Source organism: Mixophyes fleayi, chromosome 2 (assembly GCF_038048845.1).
Source record: "Mixophyes fleayi isolate aMixFle1 chromosome 2, aMixFle1.hap1, whole genome shotgun sequence".
Taxonomy (NCBI): Eukaryota; Metazoa; Chordata; class Amphibia; order Anura; family Limnodynastidae; genus Mixophyes; species Mixophyes fleayi.
The window spans coordinates 310128003-310149234 of NC_134403.1; the positions used below are offsets into that span (position 1 = coordinate 310128003).

General features: G+C 40.0%; 1 protein-coding gene across 2 annotated transcripts in view; it reads right to left on the reverse strand.

Moving 5' to 3' along the window:
* SH3KBP1 (SH3 domain containing kinase binding protein 1) overlaps positions 1–21232 on the reverse strand; it is a 316533-nt gene that overhangs the window by 19852 nt on the left and 275449 nt on the right. For both annotated transcript variants that reach the window (XM_075196540.1, XM_075196541.1), the window contains 4 exons: positions 15508–15559; positions 13184–13264; positions 10797–10959; positions 6187–6272 (listed from right to left, as the gene is read on the reverse strand). In XM_075196540.1, the coding sequence (XP_075052641.1) occupies positions 6187–6272; positions 10797–10959; positions 13184–13264; positions 15508–15559 (382 nt within the window). The remainder of the gene's footprint in view (positions 1–6186; positions 6273–10796; positions 10960–13183; positions 13265–15507; positions 15560–21232) is intronic.

The window sequence follows — 21232 nt, forward strand, 5'->3', positions numbered from 1 at the left end:
GGGCTTGTACATATGGTCACTAATACGGATTCAGTGCCTGATGTAGAGTTTGATGTAATTTACACTGAAATCGTAAGTGTATTGCATCCCGTAATTTCACAGGATTCCAAGTTCCATGTGACTGATCAGTTGGACTTGTGTCCAACTCTACATGCCCTCAACGGCAGATTCTTAAAGCCTGGTAAATGTGCTTTGAATTTGACAACCTAAAAAATAATGTAAGTGAATAAATCTGTACACAGACAGCTTCTGACAAGCTGTGGTTTTGTGTGAATTTCAGTATTACACCCAGCATTCACAAATACTCAGTACACTATAATAGAGTATTATATGAGGCCTTAATACATAGCAAAATATGCTGCAGGGAGGTTGTGACAACAAATGTCAAATGCTTTGTTAAAAGTCAGGACAAAATACAAGGTTTTGTCTGCTCTTAATAGGTGTCGTTTTTAAACACTGGTGTGTACGAGACCAAAAAAAATAGACTGCGCCTCTACGTAGAATAAAATATAAAACAAGAAACAATCCCCCTTTAATAACAATTTCTTCATTTGTGTTTACTAAATTGTCAATCTGTTTCTTTGCAAAAAAAACAACTTTATGTACAAGCCAATTAAACATTTTCCCGAACTGCATTCACTGAAAAAATGACACATGCATCATTAGATTATCCCCCCAAGGACAATACCAACGTTAATATACTAAACTGAATCTAAATGGTACCTACTGACAAAAATACATGTCTCCAATGTGAAAAAAGACATAATGGACCATTGGGAATTCCTCTCTCCATAAATCCAGTGCCTTTTTACTAGAGATACTCAGCCTCAGTTTTCTGAAAACCGAGCCCACCTTAGGGGATCCGAGTAGGCTCGCAAGCCGGCTCGGTATCTCTGCGCATCCTCGGATCTGAATTGAGGCAAAACGTCATAGTTGCATTGTTGGATCTTGCGGGTTTTAGATTCCATAAGTACCTCCCTCCCCAGGAGATCCAGCGCCATTGCTCACACAGTAACAGGGGTAGCAGTGTTTTTTATTATTATTATTATTATTATTATTAATTTTTATTTATAGGGCGCCACTAGGTGTCCGTAGCGCCGTACAGGGACAAACGAAATTACAATACGAGGTGAGACAGCACAGTACAGTAAACAATAAGCACAGTAACTCAGTGAGCTCAAGGCACAGCTAGAGAGATGGGGGGGGGGGAGAGGGGAAGGTCTGCCAACAGTGGAGCCCAAGAGGGAGGGCAGGATGACAGGGAGACCCCCAGGGGGGAGAGGAGGGAGCGAGAGAGGACGGGGGGAAGCGGATCCTCGGGGAGGAAGGCTAGGAGGCTGTATAGCAGAGTTAAAAGTGGTGGAGACAGGAGGAGAGATGACCCTGCTCAAAGCAGCGTACAATCTAAGGGATTGTCTAAGGGATTATCTAAGGGAATCTAAGGGATGGAGAGTGACACAGTTTTTGTCACTCTCCATTCTCCAGTGACATTGCTCAGTGCCATTGCTCAGTGCCATTGCTCACACAGTAACAGGGGTAGCAGTGTTCTTGTCACTCCCCAGTCTCCAGTGCCATTGCTCAGTGCCATTGCTCACACAGAAACAGGGGTAGCAGTGTTCTTGTCACTCTCCAGTGCCATTGCTCACACAGTAACAGGGGTAGCAGTGTTCTTGTCACTCTCCAGTCTCCAGTGACATTGCTCAGTGCCATTGCTCACACAGAAACAGGGGTAGCAGTGTTCTTGTCACTCTCCAGTACCATTGCTCAGTGCCATTGCTCGTACAGAAAGAGGAGGGGTAGCAGTGTTCTTGTCACTTAACAAAAATTGATTGGAAATTAATGTTATTGAGGTTAATAATAATGTAAGGATAAAATAGAGCCAAATTATGTGATTTTTGCAAAACAGAATAGGGATTTTAGTAAAAAAAAAAAAAAATCGGGATCCAAAACCAAAACCAAAACACGGGGGTCAGTGAACATCTCTACTTTTTACAGACCTATGTTCAGATGTATATGTATACTGTTACATAGTTAGTAAAGATGGAATAGATCACATGTCTATCAAGTTCAACTTTATATATATTGGAATTGCGATGACCCAGAGGAAAGTAAAACCACCGCCCTTCCCCCGTTTGACAGTTGTCAATTTCCTTGCGGAACAATTGAGCCAAAAGTACATGGATATACAATTACAGACCATTTTAAACACTGTGGAGTGGACAATACGTTGTCACTGTTTCTTACCCTTACGGTGAAAGAAAAGTGTATAATCTCCTACATATAATAATGTTGCAACGTTAGAATAAACATGAATTTTGTGAGTTTCCCGATGTACTTTCTAAAACTAAGACCTGACTCTTTATGACCTAAATTAAAGGTACATTAACTCTATTATTTTAAAGCTTCCCCATATGATTTATTTAATGGTCTTATTAAGAAATGCAGCTATATAAGCCTTTGTACAGAAAGGCTTTCTGTAATTTCTGTGACCATCCTTTCTACAAACAGCAGTTAAACACCTCATTGGGACCACTACCATTGCTCTTGTTATTTTTTCAGATAAGACCCCCTTGTGTGTCTGCTAAAATTCTCTGTATAATGGAGCAAAAATGAGCCACACTTATGGCTACCTGCTGTGTACAAGCCCACTATCTCACACAGTTGTATGCAAAGATAGAAGCATTTTCACATTTACATTCCCACACACAACATAAGAAAAACATAGCTTATAGTCCATTTCAATCTAAATAATAAATGTTGCTAAATAAATTCAAGGCATACCTGAATAGTGTCCCTCATTTGGGCCTGAATCCAATTAACCAATTTTTAATACTGTTGTGATAAACCTTACAACTACACCTTATAATTCAAGTCTTCTTGTATAAAAGAGCTAATAATATCATTTATAAATCAGTGGAATTACTGACAGGTAATCTGTGGTGTGCAGGAAAATATCTCCTTCGAGGTTACAATATATTCCAAATATATTCTCTACATATCTCAAAATGTGATGTGCCGATCCCACACATGCTCAGAAAAGGTCCCCTCTGCTCTTCTGAGCATGCACAGGCAAAAGTGCAGTCGAACCCCACTGTGCAGACACAAATGTATGCTCAGAAGAGCTAGGCTGGGGCCAAGAGGGGGAGGGGTGTCATTCTGGGCCCTGTAAAGTTCTTCCACTGCATGTGGCTGTCAGAATATTCAAACAAAACATAACTTTATCGATTATTGCTCCATCATCTAATGGGGAAAACAGGTAGATAGACTGCTGTGCCTGGGGTACCAATAAAGCTTACTCCAACTCTGCATGGGAAGTGTCTTGCACAATCACAACAATAGTCTTCTATTCTATGACACTAGTGTAAACTGGAGAGTGAAAAAAGAACATTTCTGATATAAGTAACTGAAGACGCATTACAAAATGTAGCAATTAAATAATCATTTGGCAGTATGATATAAATATGCATAGCCTTCATCTTCTTATAGTAAGTATGCATTTCATATCTTTTATTACTGGCAAGGAGAGAAAGTACACCTCGGAGGTACAACTACCCCCACATACCAAGAATCTCCCCATCACTAATCTGCAATGGTAGGACAAATGTTTTATTACACACTTGGGACTTTGGGTGCCTCCATTTTAACGCTGTAAAGTCACTAATTCCTTAATAAATTCTAAACTGCTGACATATATAAAGAGAACATGGCTTTTACTAGGAACAAATACCCTAAGACACAATACAAATAACACTTTACAGTCTCCAGTCTGGTTTCCTTCAGGCCAGCGAGCACTACTAAGTTATAATGCTTAAGAGTAAATATGCTGAGATTTAAGACTAGATCCTATCAATGAAATGCAATAAAACCTTACCTGGCAGACAAGTGAGATAGATTTGGTCTCTCACTGCTCGTAGCTCCAGAGTAACAGAGTAGCTGTTACTCAACTGAGTGACTTGAGCAGATGACACCGGAGAAGTGACAAATGTTTACTCTTTTTCCACTTGTTTATACCAGAGAACTTGCCTTACTTGCAGTAAGAGCTCAGTGCAGCAGACTCTCTCTCATTATCACACTACACAGATATACAGCTCCCAACTTTCTTTTAACAAATGTTTTATGCATTTAGAATAAATGAAAACATGCATAAAAACAATACAGCAAAATAATTTAAAATAATTTAAAAAAAAATTAAATTTATATATATATATATATATATAATCATCATCATCATTTATTTATATAGCGCCAACATATTCCGTAGCGCTTTACAATTGGGGACAAACATAATAAACTAATAAACAAACTGGGTAAAACAGACAAAGAGGTGAGAAGGCCCTGCTCGCAAGCTTACAATCTATGGGACAATGGGAGATTGACACATGAGGTTAAGTCTACATTTTGCATTTTGGACCAGCCAGACTGCAAAGGTAAAAGTGACTCATAAGCTAAATGATCCTGTCACACAACAATGTTGGTCAGGGGGTAGTTCTCTTGTGTGAAATTGTGTAACAGGCTAAAGGCGATGAGGTTAAGAGGGTGGTTGAGGAATATTATAAGCTTGTCTGAATAGGTAGGTTTTCAGAGAACGCTTAAAAGTTTGTAGACCAGAGGAGAGTCTTATTGTGCGAGGGAGAGAATTCCATAGAGTGGATGCAGCCGGAAAAAAGTCCTGTAACCTGTATATATATATGTATATATATATATATATATATATATATATATATATATATATATATATATATATATATATATATATATATATATATATATATATATATATATATATATATAACATATCAACTGGACTTGAATATAATGAATATTCAGACCCCATTACCATTTACAGTCCCTGCAATGCTATAAACTGCGTGCACATGATCAACCACAATCTCAGCAGGAGAATGACAGAAGCTCTTCTCTTGGCTAATTTGAGTGTAAATGGTGCGTTTGAAGCCAGATGGGCCACAGTACTTTGCAGCTGCTAAATTAGGTATCATTGTTTTCTCTGGCGCATTGAAATGAATCAGAATTATTTCTAGTTCGCTACAAAAGAAGCCCATGTGAGTTTTGTATGACATGGTCAAGAGATCACCAGTATACTCAGGGTCAGCAGACGTTGCATCGCTGCTGTATACTGGATGCAAATATTCTATACTCATTTCACAGAGTTGATCTATGTTTTATGGAACTGATTTATGATTCATAAGAATTTCCACTAAGTAGTAGCTGGAATTTGTTCAAAAAAATGTACATCATCTTAAAACTAAATTTAGGAACACTTCTAAAATATGTTCTTAATGGTAACATTTTATACAAACTAAAACCCCAAATCTCTCGTCATTTCAGGACCATAAATGGATTACAATTACATGAAAGCTTGTGTTCAGAATGTTAAGTATGGCATCCTGACTTTTTAAATTACAGTGACAATTACAGTGACAATGACAAGTACTCTACACTAATAAACATACATTAGACATTTGATAACATTAGAGATACCTCAATAATTTAAAGAACCTATAAATTGATAGTGGCACAGTTGTTAGCATTGCTGCCTCACAGCGCTGGTGTCATTGTTTTGTTTCCGACCAGGACCCTATCTTGTGTAGTTTGTATGTTCTACCTCCAGGTGTTCCAGTTTCCTCCCACAGTCCAAAACACTAGTGTGTCTGTGGGGTAGGGAATATAGATTGTGAACTCCACTGGAGCAGGGACTGAAGTGAACAATTAAATATTCTCTGGGATCATCAGCAGTTATTTATATAGCGCCACTAATCCTGCAGCGCTGTACAGAGAACTCACTCACATCAGGGATAAAAACTGTTAATAAATAAATAAATTACATCTAGAAAAACCTGCAAAAAATGCTAATGTCTGACAGTTGTACCACTAGGTTAGCAGAATCCTAAACAGTTGGCATAAACAGTCAAGTATTTAAAATGTACCGATTCCGCTAGCCTATTTCTAGAGTTACCGTAGGAATGTGCTACCTGTCGTGAAATGTTCCCGTGGATTTCTGTTTACTAGTACAGGGCTTGTGTATAACCCACTCCCACTGCTTTAGAGGTTTATAATAAGTAATGGAGAAGGCTGGTATTTAGGATGTGCATGAATCTGTCAGCATGAATGACAGAGCAGGGACTCTGAAGATATTTATAACCTGGCAGGAACACATCCAGGACTTACCAATGTCATTGCTTTTATCTGATGAGTCTCTGTCGGGAGTGCTGGATACAGTACTGATTCCCACCTCTGCCTTCGGACTGTCACTCCTGTTTGTCAAAAAGGCAAAAAATATTTAAAAATGTCAACATGTTTCAGCACCTGTCAGAATACTGTTTAATTGAATAGTGTAAATAATTGATATATAGTACAAATGAGTCTGTCATTCATGTGATTTGTGAACTCGCTACATTGCGATAGCATAAAGGCTTGTAAATGTATAATAAACCGCATGTCTCCTTACCCCCTGACATCATGGTACAAAAATGAGGTTTCTAAAAAAGATGCCCACTTGTATTTATACAAATATTGTGGGGTGTTTTTGTTTGGTGATCTCGATTCATCACTAGATAAGGAATAAGAAAGGGCAACATTGTTTGAAAGATGAGAGTGTCCCTTTATTCTTGAGCAATGTGGGACAGGGTAATCATGGCTCTAAAATAGACCCTATCCACCCCCCTTCTAGTTTAAAAGCTTTTTTTTATTTAATAAAAATATGTATTATTGACAGTGAAGGAAGGACTCCCTAATTTGAAAGAGCAGCAATTCACCCCTTGAGCTTTAGTGTAGAAAATACAGCACTGTCTGCCCCTGTGGATTGAAATGGTCTTATACAGTGACGGACAATCTGATATACTTCAAGGGCTTCCAACTTCAAAAGGACCACACATTGCTCTTAATTTCAAGAATGTAAAACAAAAAGTAACAGAAAACAATCTTGGCTCGCTGACATCGCTCATCCCGAAAAACCTCTATATGCCTTTCACTTGCTCCAAAATTTTACCACATGTCCTCAGACATCCCACTTGTACCATAATATCCCCACCTGTTCTCAGAACCAACTTGTCACAAAATACACCCACATGCATTCACACTGCCATAAGACCTCGAATCTCACATGTACTCCAGAACTTCCCATATGTTCCTCAGACCTCCCCACATGCCCCCTTCATGCCACTCACACCTGCTCACATGTGCCCTTATGCCCCTTAGACCTCACTACATACCACTTTCATGCCCATTATATCTCCCCACATGCCCATTACATGCCCCTCAAACCTCCACACATGACCATCAGACCTACCCACACGCCCATCCAACCTCTCAACATGGCATTTACATGCCGTCAGAAATCTCCACATGCCCTTTCCATGCCCATCTAGCCTCCACACATGCTCGCCACTTGTCCATCAGACCTCCCAACATGCCCCATACATGTCCATTAGATCTCCAGAGCAGGTTATGTGACTATGCAGCAGCAGGAGTGTGTGACCAACACCCTCACATGTTATACTACATTCTGTGTTACCTTCTCCGCAACTGTTAGTCCATGGAGGCATGAATCAAACAATCAAAATACATGCAACATGGTGATGATGTCACAACAAAAAGACATATACTCTTTAGTGCTAACGAATGCGTGGATGCCATCAGTGGCAGAACTACCACTAAAAAGGGGGTAACAGTGGCTATGGGGCCCAGACATGAGGGGGCCTGGTTATGTTGATCCATTTGCTCCGTTCTGAATATATGTGGGGATGGGCACATGAGCAATGAATCCCTGTTTGTGCTTTCAGTTCAGGAACTGGAAGCCCAAATGAGTCTTTACTGTGGGGACCTGGACGGCTGGACCACATTGCCAGGCATGCCCTCAAATTCTACTATGGAAAATGGAAATAAAAATGTATCACACCCCTGCATACAATACAGTGTATCCAACTATCCCTAGTTTCCAGGAATCTCCTTGGTTTTAAAGATGTGTTTAAGAATTTCCCTAATTGTCAGTACTGACCAACTGTACAATAAAATCCATCTTATTCTGCCTGCTAGATGCAATTCTTCTAGCATCCATTCTTGTTCTCTAGAACTTCAGTTCAATTCAGTAAACATCACATGAAAGGGACTGTAGCACTCCAAGGTCAGCCAAGACATAGTACTTGGCATGTTTAGATGCACCTGCTCAGAAGAAAAGTGTTTCTGAAAATGATTTTACAATGTTGGCACCTATGGCAATGGATTATGATAGTGGTAATTTACTAGCACAATCATTGGATGTAGTTTTGTCATAGAAGTGACCATAAAAGTTACTTGTAATATAAAAACAACAAAACAAAATTACAAACATATTTATAGTTAAAATAGTTGCATTAATACAATTCTTATTTAAAGATGAGAAAAACCTCTACATATAACTAAATGTATATTTAAAAGTATTGATCAAGCTTGATTCAATTATAAGCACTTTTTTGCCAACTTTTATATATGTTCCCACTTGAGCCATGACTTACTGATAACACAGCGTACTTAAATGCTAGTCCCATGCTGACCAAGCGCTAGATGATAAATATAACTGCCCTATTAGTGTATCATGCTCACATTGCGTAGCTGCCAGCAGTGTCACCTCTAGGTCACCCCAACACTCCAGGAATATTACAGAACTTGGATTATGCTATCACTTGAGTCTGCACAAGATCAATTCTGTGGGTTCACATTACCCATAATTACTCCGGAGTGGATAGGATCACATTAAAATGTCATCAAAGGGGACATGCTCCTAATGTACATATCATAAAAATGTGATTTCATAGTTACATAGCTAGTTTCATTTAAACTGACAAAAGATGTATGCAGTTTTTTGGCATTTGTAACCAGTATAAAATGAGGGACCAATTTTTGGTTTAAACAAGCAATCTCTGGAAAGATTTTATAAAGTATGTTATCGTTATCATGCCTGGAAAACGTATATTAATGAAAGAGCCAGCAAAGCCTACAGTAAAAATGAACATGTTCTTTTACACCATGTTCAGCTTTCAGGTATTATCTCCGTTCTGTAAGCTACTTGTGGCTGAATCACTTATAAATAACTGATATAATATATTTAAATTATTAGCGCAGTGCGCCAATTTATGTTGTTGCAAATGTACTGATTTTTGATACTGTGTATTAAAAATGTACTGATTTCTGAGCTATTGATTTCTGTGACAGTATGTCCTGTTTGGGCTTTGTAACTGTTTTATAGGAAATCCCAAGTAGGCATATGTGTGAAGGGGATGTGTTTTTGAAACTGTCTGGAGACAGGTAATCTCAGGATAATTAGACCTGTTAATCGCTGATTGACCAACACGTCTGCTGAGCCTGAAATCACAGGAGGGGTAATTAGACACGCTAGTAGATTTCCTATGTGTGTAAGACTCAGGATACAGGTGATCACAGAATAATGTGAATTTTGCAAGTTAAATTGCGTTAAAAGCAAGATTAGAGAAAATGTGATAACCTGATGGTAAACATTTAATATAAAACCTCAGATGTGGTGGTGCTGCTTGCAGCAATGCAAAAAAGTGTCAAACCCCTCCAGGCTGATTTATGTACATGCTGCATGAAGCATCTGGATTGGTTAAAGGGGCAGGAGGCTGGATTGTCAGAGTATCTGTGTAAATCTGTATAAAAAGCAGACTGCTTGACCATGTAATGTAGTATTATTCCATCTGTACCTTTCTGGAGATCACTAGTATCACAAACTACTGTAACGGTCCTTATTAGGACACTTGAGCTAATAAAACATTACTGCTTCAAGATCCTGCTTTGACGCCTACTTATCTGCGGCAATTCCTGTGACCTACAGATTAGACCAATCTAATCCATTATCCGACTGTTCTGAGGTTGGGACCCATCATCCAGTACCAATGCTTTGCCCGCTACCCTGCAGCTCTGGCCAGTGTGATAGGCCACGTGGAAGCATCCACAGCAACCCTTATCTGAAGGCAAGAGGTCAGGTGTACCAGCCCAGGTGCCCATCAAGCGGGTACCATAGCTGCGAGAGTTACCCAGAAGGAAGCGGTCCTAGGTGCCGGTGAAGGACCCTAGTGGTAGTAGCAGGCTACTCCTACTGCAGTTAGAGGGGTGTAATTTGGGATAAACAAAAGAGACAGTGGCACTGCAAGCCCAGGCGGTCCCCAGCAACACACGGACAGGTTGAAATAGGAGGTCCATCCTTCCACACTACTGTATGCCAGCATCATAATACTCAATTGGTAACAACAGGCTATTCTTAGCACATTTTTGTGTCCCCTTTACCAAAAAGTATTAAAATCTCATTCAGCAGTATCATAACTCTCACATTCTGAATAAGGAGTATTATCTCATACAAATGAAGACGTGGGTGTGAGCGACACCTGTTGACAACTCGGATGAACCAAGCCCTTGCCCTGTTCAGTTTATTTGTACTTAAACAATCATAGAGACATGAGGCCATCTTCTTAGTGAATTATCATGAGAATCATGAGAATTGATTCAGCTCACAAAATTGCTCCCACACTGTGTTTAGGCCATGGTTACACGCTAAGAAAAAGGCCCTGCCCGCTCATGTCACATCACTTCTTTTTAGTCTGTTAACATTCCATTTAGGAAGAAAAATCACTTTACACAAATAGCTAAGTTGTGCAGTGAAGCAAAGATGCAACCCCAAACTTGGTTCGCTATGAATGTTTTCCCATAAGAAATAACATTTAAAAATCATATTCGCAATTCTTTGAGTGACAGATATAGAAGTTATGTAATACCAACTCATAACCTACCTTGCATGTGTTACAGGGCCCACTGGTCTCTCCGGTCTTTTTGGCGGGAGTGTGCCAGATCTATTTGAAGAGTTAGCCTTGGGAGGGCGGGGCTTCTTTGGAGGTATAGCGGGAACTGAGTGCTTCAGTGAGCTCTCTACTTTGTGGTCTCTATCGGGCCTCTCTGTAACAGGAGTTCAACATTTTTATTAGACCTGTTGGATTTATAAACTTTGTTTCAAAAAGAGATGCATGGGATACCTAAACTTCCTGAACCGCTGTGACAAAGTCCACACAACACTACTCTGTACTGTTGGCAAAAGATGCTCCTTCCACCTTATCATGGCCAGGTCACCATCTCCCACAAGATCAGTACACTCAACTCTGAAGTAGGCTATGCCACTGTGAACACTCTGATGATCTGATTGGCTATAGGTTGTTCTAGCCCTTACCACTTCAAAACTGGTGACACATGGACATATAGGAGATAATAATGCAAAAAATGCTCTGGAACTACTCAAAAGCAACTATAATCTATATAATTGGTATAAGGATATAATGAGAACACCACAGTTGATGGTGTCACAATTTGGCAAAGGATTTGGGTAAGAGAGTAAAATAATAAACACAACCAACAGCTGTAAGAGGCGAGAAGCCTGATTGTCGATGGCCTTTACCACTTTCAATGGGAGGGCCAAAAACGTGACTTCATTCTTCTGTCTTCTCGGTAGTAGTTCTGACTGCAGTCAGATAGTTATCTATGTCTACAAGCACATAAATAACTGAATTCTAAGACAATATGTAGCTGAAGTGACACAAAATGTATATAACATGTAACTACGCATTTGAAAATTATAAATGGGTCATCTACGGACTCGCATTCATTAGTGGTTTAACATCTGCCTGTTGTGCATTACACTATGCTACATTGATTACAAAATACTGACCTATGACAAAGGCTGTGATTTTATACACAGCAGTTTTTACAAGAAGTATCATGTACTCAGTGTAGGGCAATACACCTCTCGTAGATGTACCATCACTATTTAGTATGTACATACTGGTCGAAGTGGCGCTATAAAAAATGTAATGGGAATGTAAGTGAATGGAATTTGATAGTTTTACAATGAAGGCAGTAGGAGAAGTGGCTGTATGACATACCACCGTATACAGCCCCATTTCGAACACTGTATGTACCCTTATATCACGTATACCTCTGAAAATATCTCATCTCATGTTGAGAACAAAGATCATATGGTAATGGATATTCTTATTGTCACTGATCAACGGGTCATTCACGAATGTGGAAATGTGTAGTGCTGGTTTGTGTTGTCAAGCACCTACTTTTACGTAAATACTCTTATCTCAGCAGGTAAGAGCATCGGGTTTACAAGCCAAGACTGTGGCGACTGTTGGGATTGAAAAAGTTTGCAAGATCGATAGGCGGAGTTAAGGGGATCAGCGGGTTAGTTGGACACTTAAGTAGAAAATCAATATTTCAGTTTGCGGAACAGGATTATTTGAAAGAACTGGTGGGGGTGGAATTTAGGAATGCTCTCCCGGGACGAGCACACTTTCTTGAATACTTTGGCTGGACTGAAATGCCAAAAATCCAACATCATCCCTAGACTTTTAATAAGGCACATTTTGCACCTTCCTATTGTACTTTTGTGGCAAAGCACACTTCAAACAATGTAATAAGGACATTGAAACACAGAAAAGTGACAAGTGGCTGTAATAAAGACTATCCAAATGTTCCCTCATGATTAATTTAAGACATATAAAAGCTCAGTTGAGCAGTATTTTAGTAACATTTGGCTATGCGAGTACTGACCATGTTCATTCATTTTCACATTGGTTGCTCATGCTGGGATCCCTTTATGAGATTACTGGATATGGATTTATGAGAATAATAAAGTGGAAAACAAAGCATTTGGGTGAGTATTTATCTAAAAATAAAATATTACAACAAGTTTTGTGTGTGTTTTATTTTAACTATTAGGTAAGTTCATGGAACTACATGTTCCAGTGGGCCTTGGCTGCGGACAGTTGTAGTTCTACAGGCTCCAGAGTGCTCTGGCAGCCATGAGCATGCTGGCGCTTATAGTACTCTCTCTGTCTTAGGTCTCTTTAAGGTCAATCAATGCAAAGCAGCTAGAAAATGCAAAAAACATACAAAAAAAAAAAGATGCAAGAAAAAAGTTGTTGTTTTTTTTGCCTGTGTAGAAAGTACATATGTTGGAAAAATGAAACACGAGCAAAAATAACACAACACGGGAAAAATAAAAGTTAATCTGCACTGAATAATTACACCTGTCCAGGCATCTTTTCCTGAATAACACATTGAAAAAACAGTGTGTGTCTTATGAGTGTAATGCTATCATTAAACAGAGTCGTACAACTCTTACCCTTCTCTTCTGGCCTCTGCGGGAGGGTTTCAGGCCTTTCTGGAGGGATCTTTCTGGCTTCTTGCTTTCTATCTGTCGTGGCTGATACAAAAAAAGACAATGCATGAGCTGAATGAGTGTATCTCAGCATTAAGGAGGAGAAATGCAACATTCTGGGCACGATTCAGGGATGAATCGCACTTCATACCTCAGGGAAACAAGCAGCACAATGTAAACGTAAAGCTGTTTAGTCAGGACACCTTGATGAAATAAGATTATCTTGTCTAACTCGATATATAGGTTACTTAGAATTCATATATGCAATGTCAAGATGTATAGATTGCACCCCATCTCTGCAAGTGATTTGTGACACACGTAAACTGAAGCTGAACAAAGGTCTGTGCACACACATATATATATATAGAGGAACATCATGTAATCCCAGATCACCCAAGGTGTGATAATTCAGCCCAGTCCTGTGTAAATTTCCTCATTACATTAAGTCAAAGTAAAACTAGATAATGCATCATTATCTCATTCGTGATTTGGAATTAGTTAACGTTGATTAATATGAGAGACAGTTGTAGTCTTATTTGTTTTACTTAGAGGACTGATTTGTAAAAATAAATTGTAATCTGTCCCAGCTACACTCAGATTTTTAATGAACTATGTATGTAAGAATTTTATGCCCTGCAGTAACACGAACATATGTTGATATATACACCAAAGGCAAAATCGGTAAGATCTAGGTTCTGTGTGGCCCCTGCATTTAACCAAACCAAATAAAAAATATGCTACTATGCACAGAATGCCGCGGTATCTCTCCAGGACCTGGTGGAGAATATTCGCAAAGTTCTAACACAGAATTCCTTATCCAGATCCTGGGGCCACATATGGTCCTCCAAGAGGTCAGAAGATGACCCTCCTATGCCGAGTAATTTCACCTGTTTAGTGTTCTGCTTATTGACTCTAAGAGCACAGAGTAAGTGCAGTCTAAGAGGAAAATTATTCAATCATGGCGATGTCTTTTCATTAGCAGCAATAGGTTCACCTACTTCTTGTGTTAGCTAAACACTTTAAGTTCATTCTCTGATCTCATAACGTGATGATTCACTACAACAGTAATGTATGGCAACTATATGAATCCCAGAACTACTTGTGCAGCCCATTATTTATTTTCTTGACACCAGCTTTTTTTCTGGCAGCCACTGTTTTTTGGTTGATTATTTGCATAAAAGGGGGAAAGGCTAGAAAGTTGTTTTCAAAATAGGTGCACATATACTCCCAGGAGAAGTAGGATATAATTATTAAATAGACGTCATGGATATAGAACATGAAATATAACTTTTATTAACTTCATTAAAAACAAATACAGATAAAATAGAATAATTTTTTGTCAGACTTTAGGCTCCATTAGTCCAGAGCTAGTATGGAACAATTAGGAGGCAGTCAGCAATTCACTCCCCGTTTGTTATAGGCATGCTTTATAAGCAGCATTTATACAGGTTGTTTTCAGTGTTATATATAGGGAGATGACTGCTTTATAGGAGCATTCTTTAGCCATAAGGGCTTATTACAAAATAGGGATCTGATTGCTTGATAGGAGCCTATCCTAGGTCCTTCACACATAGATTACCTACCCTCAGTCATATGGGTACTTAAGATCCATTAAGTGAGTGCATCCAGCGATTTTAATATTCACATTTCTTTCACCTATATTCACTTACACCTGTATTTCGCTATTTTATCTGTATTTGTTTTTAATGAAGTTAATAAAAGCTATATTTTATATTCTATATTCATGACGTCCATTTAATAATTATATCCTACTGCTCCTGGGAGTATATGTGCACCTATTTTGGAAACAACTTTCTAGTCTTTCCCCCTTTTAAACATTGAGCTTAGTTGGTCTTTGGTTGCACCCCTTATGTCTTTAATTAAGAGGAATCTTGTAAAGAGTAAGATATTGGGCAAACTCCCAGCAATCAGTGCGACAGAACTTTTCTTTCTGTGTGATTATTGGCATGGTCACACCTTCCAGAAAGCTAGGGATATTTTGGTCAGGGATCTAGCAATTTACAACTACTTGCAAACAAGAGAACCTCTTCCAGAGGACAAATACATTTACATAAAACTGCTAATGACGTTTAGAGCAAAGGAAGCCCCATATGTTGTTCCTATCTGGTTTTGTATGAGTTGGTTATGGCTATTTGGATAAAGGAAAAAAGGTATCTGCCAACATGAAAAGTTCACACAATGAAACCAATATAAAAAACTTTTAAACAGGAAAGTATAAAAATATAGAATGATTTGTGATTTTATCAATAAACAACTTTTACACTTACCTGTACCTGCCTTGGATACAGGAGCTGATGGAGGAGGTGGCTTCTTGGGTCTCTGTGAAATAACAGGACACATATTCAAACAAATATACAATGTATATCATATGATATGTAACCGTGAACAGCTTGTCCTGGAATAGTGCCCATATGAGTTGATGCAGTTTACACAACTTATTAATTAACTCTAAAAGTGAATACAATGAAAAAAATGTTTTTTTAACTGCATCTGTCTTAAAAATGGCGAAGACGTATGGCCTACAAATGGAACAGAGTGCACCACGGTTAAGATCAACTACAGTCCTCTTGAACAGAAGTAAGTCCCCACTTGCATGGAACATTGGCATAACTTGTGCATTAGAATGATCCATGATTTTTGGTCTTTTCCCCAGTGGTCAGCAAGAACAGAATGTTTCCTCTAATATGCTGTCGTTGTCCGGGGCCAGGTGCCAGGCTTCAGTGCCATGAAAAATCATGTTGCTCACCAATGACCTACATTATTAATATAATATATATATATTTTTTTAAACAGATGGGACTCTACATACACATATTCATTACTGTAGCACTAGTACCCTGGGAGTCTGTAAACTGGCTTGATAGGGTCACTGGTGAATTATCACTTTGTACCAATAGGATGAAGGAGAGGCTGTCCACAATAATCTATTCCAGAACTGCTTTATTAAAGATATTTTCTGACATGACTTTTCCTCTCACTCAGTTCACTCACCATTTTCTCGCATGTAACTTATTAAATGTATTCTCAAAGCAATGCTGCAGAGCACTCACCAGAATAAGGACGCAAACAAATTTAACTAAGTACAACTTTCTTGACAGGGGAAAATTCAGAAATATGTATAAATGATTTAAAATGATATAAGTGGTATAAATGATCAAAATGATTTCTTAATGTTCCAAAACACTTTCATATAAAAAGGCAAGCTATATTTGGCATACATTTTGCTTTAAATGTTATGTGATGGAAATATTATTCATATAAAACTACTTAAATAAACATGAATTCAGAAGTTGCTAACACAGTCTATTATGCTACTTAACTTTCCTAATGCATTTTTTGAAGAAAGATCCTACAGGGCTGTGCAGCGCTGTTTAGTTAAAATGAATATATTTTTGTCTCTTGAGATTACACTAACACAATACAATACAAAAGAGCAAGCATATTTGTATGTACATATGTCTATCGATCTATCTAATTATCTATCTCTTAAATTAATCTAACACTGCAAACAGAGTCGTCCATTTATTTCTCAGCTAGTATATCAGTGATGTCATTGGCCATGTTTTTCCTGCTTGACCCTGAGTCATTAGACTAATTAGTGATATATCAGCAGAGGATAGTATAGTTATTGAAACATTAGGCTTTAGCCCAGTGGTTCCCAAACTTTTGCAGTTCGCGGCACCCTTAGGGGCATATTCAATTGACGACGGGATCGCCGAAAATTCCGCGCTCAAAAAATATTACCGTTATTACGCTAATCCTGTACGGGAAAACCGTTAATACAGTAATTTACTCGCTGGATTTCAGCTCGCAGCTCAGGGAGCTGCGAGCTGAAATCCAACGAGATATTACCGTATTAACGATAATATTTTTTGAGCGCGGGATTTTCGGCGATCCCGCCGTCAATTGAATATGCCCCTTAGAGTCTCCATAATTTTTTCAAGGCACCCCTCCAAAATAATTACAGAGCAGTTCTATTTTAGATAAGCTTAGTGAAGCTTTAGTAGAAGTAGTTGGGTCAAAAAAATGTAATAAGTATTTAGGTCAGGACAGAAATACTTATTTAGTTGTATGAAAAAATGCCCCTCTGCATCCAGACACTCTGCCCCCTCTGCATGCAGACACTCTGCCCCCTCTGGATCCAGACGATCTGCCCCCTCTCACGCTGCCCCCTCCTCTGCCCTCTGCCACGCTGTCCCCCTCCTGTCCTCTGCAACGCTGTCCCCCTCCTCTGCCCTCTATCGCGCTGTTCCCCTCCTCTGCCGCGCTGTCCCCCTCCTCTGCCCTCTGCCACGCTGTCCCCCTCCTCTGTCCTCTGCCACGCTGTCCCCCTCCTGTCCTCTGCAATGCTGTCCCCCTCCTCTGCCACGCTGTCCCCCTCCTCTGCCCTCTATCGCGCTGTTCCCCTCCTCTGCCGTGCTGTGACCCTTCTCTGCCCTCTGCCACAGGGGTGCTGCAGGCCAGCCAGGGAATAAGCAAAGGAAAAAATTGTAGTGGAATCTCAGATCACCAACAAATGACAACTAATGCACTGTGGTCATAAAAAAAATTTAATTTATTAAAAACCTATAATAAATAAAAATGGATACTGTATCACTGAGAATACTCTGCTGTAAACACAATACAAATAGTTAAATGCATATATAGGTGCACCTATAATGCAACATATGTATCATGAGATATAATTGTCCCAAACATTCCAAAGATCAAAGTGATCATATATGAGCCATTAGAGATTGAAATCTCTGTTATACAGCGTGAGAAATATTGTCATATATTTCCTGGGCAAATCCGGACTGTGGTAAAGTGACTATCACAGTCAATGTCACATAACATGTATGAGTCAGGGAATAAACAACAAAACAAATACTTACAAATCCGCCAGGCGTCGGGACCCAGCATCCTCCTCTCTCATGCAGCTTGTCAATGTACAAATCCGCGCGGCATCGGGACCCAGCATCCTCCTCTCTCATGCAGCTTGTCAATGTACAAATCCGCGCGGCGTCGGGACCCAGCATTCTCCTCTCTCACACTGCGTGAGAGAGGAGGATGCTGGGTCCCGGCGCCCGGCCGATTTGTAAGTATTTGTTTTGTTGTTTTTTTCCCTGGCTGGCCCACGGCACCCCTGTGACAGCGCCGCGGCACCCCTGGGAGCTGCGGCGCACAGTTTGGGAACCGCCGCTTTAGCCTCTAACATTTCCCTCCACTAAATCAAGCTGTAAACAGAAGACAAATAACCATTAATTGCTGACAGTGCTCTTAATTTGATCACCATTCATGGTAGATGTACCAAGGTATTGCTGTTAAATTATTAGAAGAGAGGCTGCTAGTATTATACAGATGTAGCAGGCATCATATTGCCTTCTAACGCTGGGTGATATAATTGTTTTTCATTGTACTGCTGCTTTGAGGAAAAACATTGCATTTCATCAAGTGTGTTTTCCAAAGCCCAGTATTAAAGTTTCCTGCAATACATATTTGTATGACAGAATATTCCTTTGGATGTCAGATGTATGAAAAGTACACAGAGCATGCATAATGTGGTTTGTGAATCAAATAACTATGTCCTGACCAGGGGCGGGCTGGACCAGGGGGCAGGGGGGCAGCGGGCCCCCGGGCCGCTCAGTCTAACGGCTGTTCGGGCCGGCTGTCCGTTCCCTGTTGTCCCCGTGGATGCAATAATTGCTTAATTTTACCGGCGGCCGCATCACTTGTCACGTGATACGGCCGCGTCAGCGCACAGGGCGGCCGCATCGCGTGCACGGGATGCGGCCCCCTGTGCGCTCCCCGGGCTGAAGCCTGCCAGCCCGCGCCTGGTCCTGACTTAAATTATTGAATGGTCAGCATCTGCGATCTAAACGCGTGTTTGCGTGGGTTTCCTCTGGGTGCTCCGGTTACCTCCCACACTCCAAAAACATACTGGCAGGTTAATTGGCTGCTATCAAAATTGACCCTAGTCTGTCTCTGTCTGTGTGTGTCTGTGTCTGTGTGTATGTGTAAGTTAGGGAATTTAGATTGTAAGTTCCAATGGGGCAGGGACTGATGTGAATGAATTCACTGTACAGCGCTGCGGAATCAGTGGCGCTATATAAATAAATGGTGATGATGATGAAGGAATCAGAGATAGGATACAGAGGAAGACTGATGAATTGTTGAGTCAAGGTGGACAGGTAGATGTTGTAAATGTTGGTACTAATGATTCATCTACCAGTGAATTTGGAAAGTGCATGTAACTTCTTGTCTGTTTGGGAAGGAGATTGGGAAGGCATAAAATAAACTTTAATACAGAGCACTGGCGTTAGGTCCTTCTAAAGGACATATCTGCCGAAGCTTCCACACCTGATAGTGTCGCACTTCTGTGAAAATGCCCTTACTGTACTCAGCCTACGATTACCTGCGCCTATCTGACCTTGTTCTGCCTCTCCAGGGAAAAGGAGACACCAGTCAACACAAAAAAACTATATAAGGACGAATGATGCACTGGATCAGTACGGAAATGTTATCTTATGTAAAACAAACTGACTTACGTTCTACTCTAAATGAGTCCCATAGTGTCAAATGTGTCTGTAGTAGGGGACTCTAAAGACCACAGTGCAGTGTGTTTAATATATCAGCAGTAGTAAAGAAGAACAATTAACAATTCGTCTTTTTGCGCGTTTGTAAAACCGCGCAATTTCCCAAAGTGAAAACCACACAACAAACCACATATTTTGGTTTCAAAATGGCAGCTCACAAACCACAATACCGCATTTGTGACCTGGGATCCATAGGTACAATAAAGAGTGTCTGCAGGCAACAGTGAGTTGGGGATTTGGTCAGGATTAATGATGTCCTCGATGCTGAGAAATACAGGCAGGTACTTTTCCATCATGCAATACCATCAGGGAGACATCTGATTGGCTTCAAAGTTATTCTGCATCAGGACAAGGACCCCATACATACAGCCAATGTCATTAATAACTATCTTCATCGTAAAAAAGAAGATCATGGAGCCTGGAAGTGATGATATGGCCCCCAGAGAACCCTGATCTCAACATCATCGAGTCTTTCTTGAATTACATGAATAAAGAGAAGGATTTTAGCAAGCCTACATCCACAGAAGATCTGTGGTTAGTTCTCCAAGATGTTTGGACCAACATCCCTGCCGCGTTCCTTCAAACACTGTGTGCAAGTGTACCTAGAAGAATTGATTGTGTTTTGAAGGCAAAGGACGGTCACACCAAATATTGATGTGATTAAGATTTCTCTTCTGTTCATTCACTTAGCATTTTGTTAATTGATAAAAACTAACTACTAATATACTTCTATTTTAGAAAGCATTATTACTTTGGAGCATTTTATCCATGCCTGCCTAAAACTTTTGCACAGTATTGTATATATACACTATAAAATGTTGATAAGTGAGATTGACCAAGCAACATTTCATAGTTTATTTTAGAGGAGAGAACGGAGTTGATACGGTAAAAACATTCAATATATCTAAAATATGAATGTAGATTAAGAAAGCAGTATTGGAAAAAAGTAAGAGGATTTCTAGAAAAAGGGGAAACATGTAGAAACTGAAGGAAATAAGATTGATGTCAGGCCGTAGGCCTTTTGAGGAATGTAATAGAGCAAAACACTAACCGGTATTAGCACTACTGAACTAGTAGTTGCAGAGTCTAACGGACCCCTGGTGTTCGCCAGGGACCCCCGCATGGAGGTTTGGACTTCACTGCACAGGGTACGCAGGTCGCGGTCCTATTAGCCAGTTGCCAGTGTAGTGTAGAAGGGTCAGACGGTCCGGGTCACACCAATCGGGAATATACGGTACCAAGGGAGATCCGAAGGAATAGTCGCCAAGCCGGGGTCACAGTACAATATGGGTCACTCAGATAAAGGGATAGTCGCCAAGGCGGGGTCACAACAAGAAAGCAGGAACTGGGGAAACTGAAGCAAGGGAAACCAGGAACACAGGCTAGTGGACCTGTTACTCTGGCACCCTAATGGCGC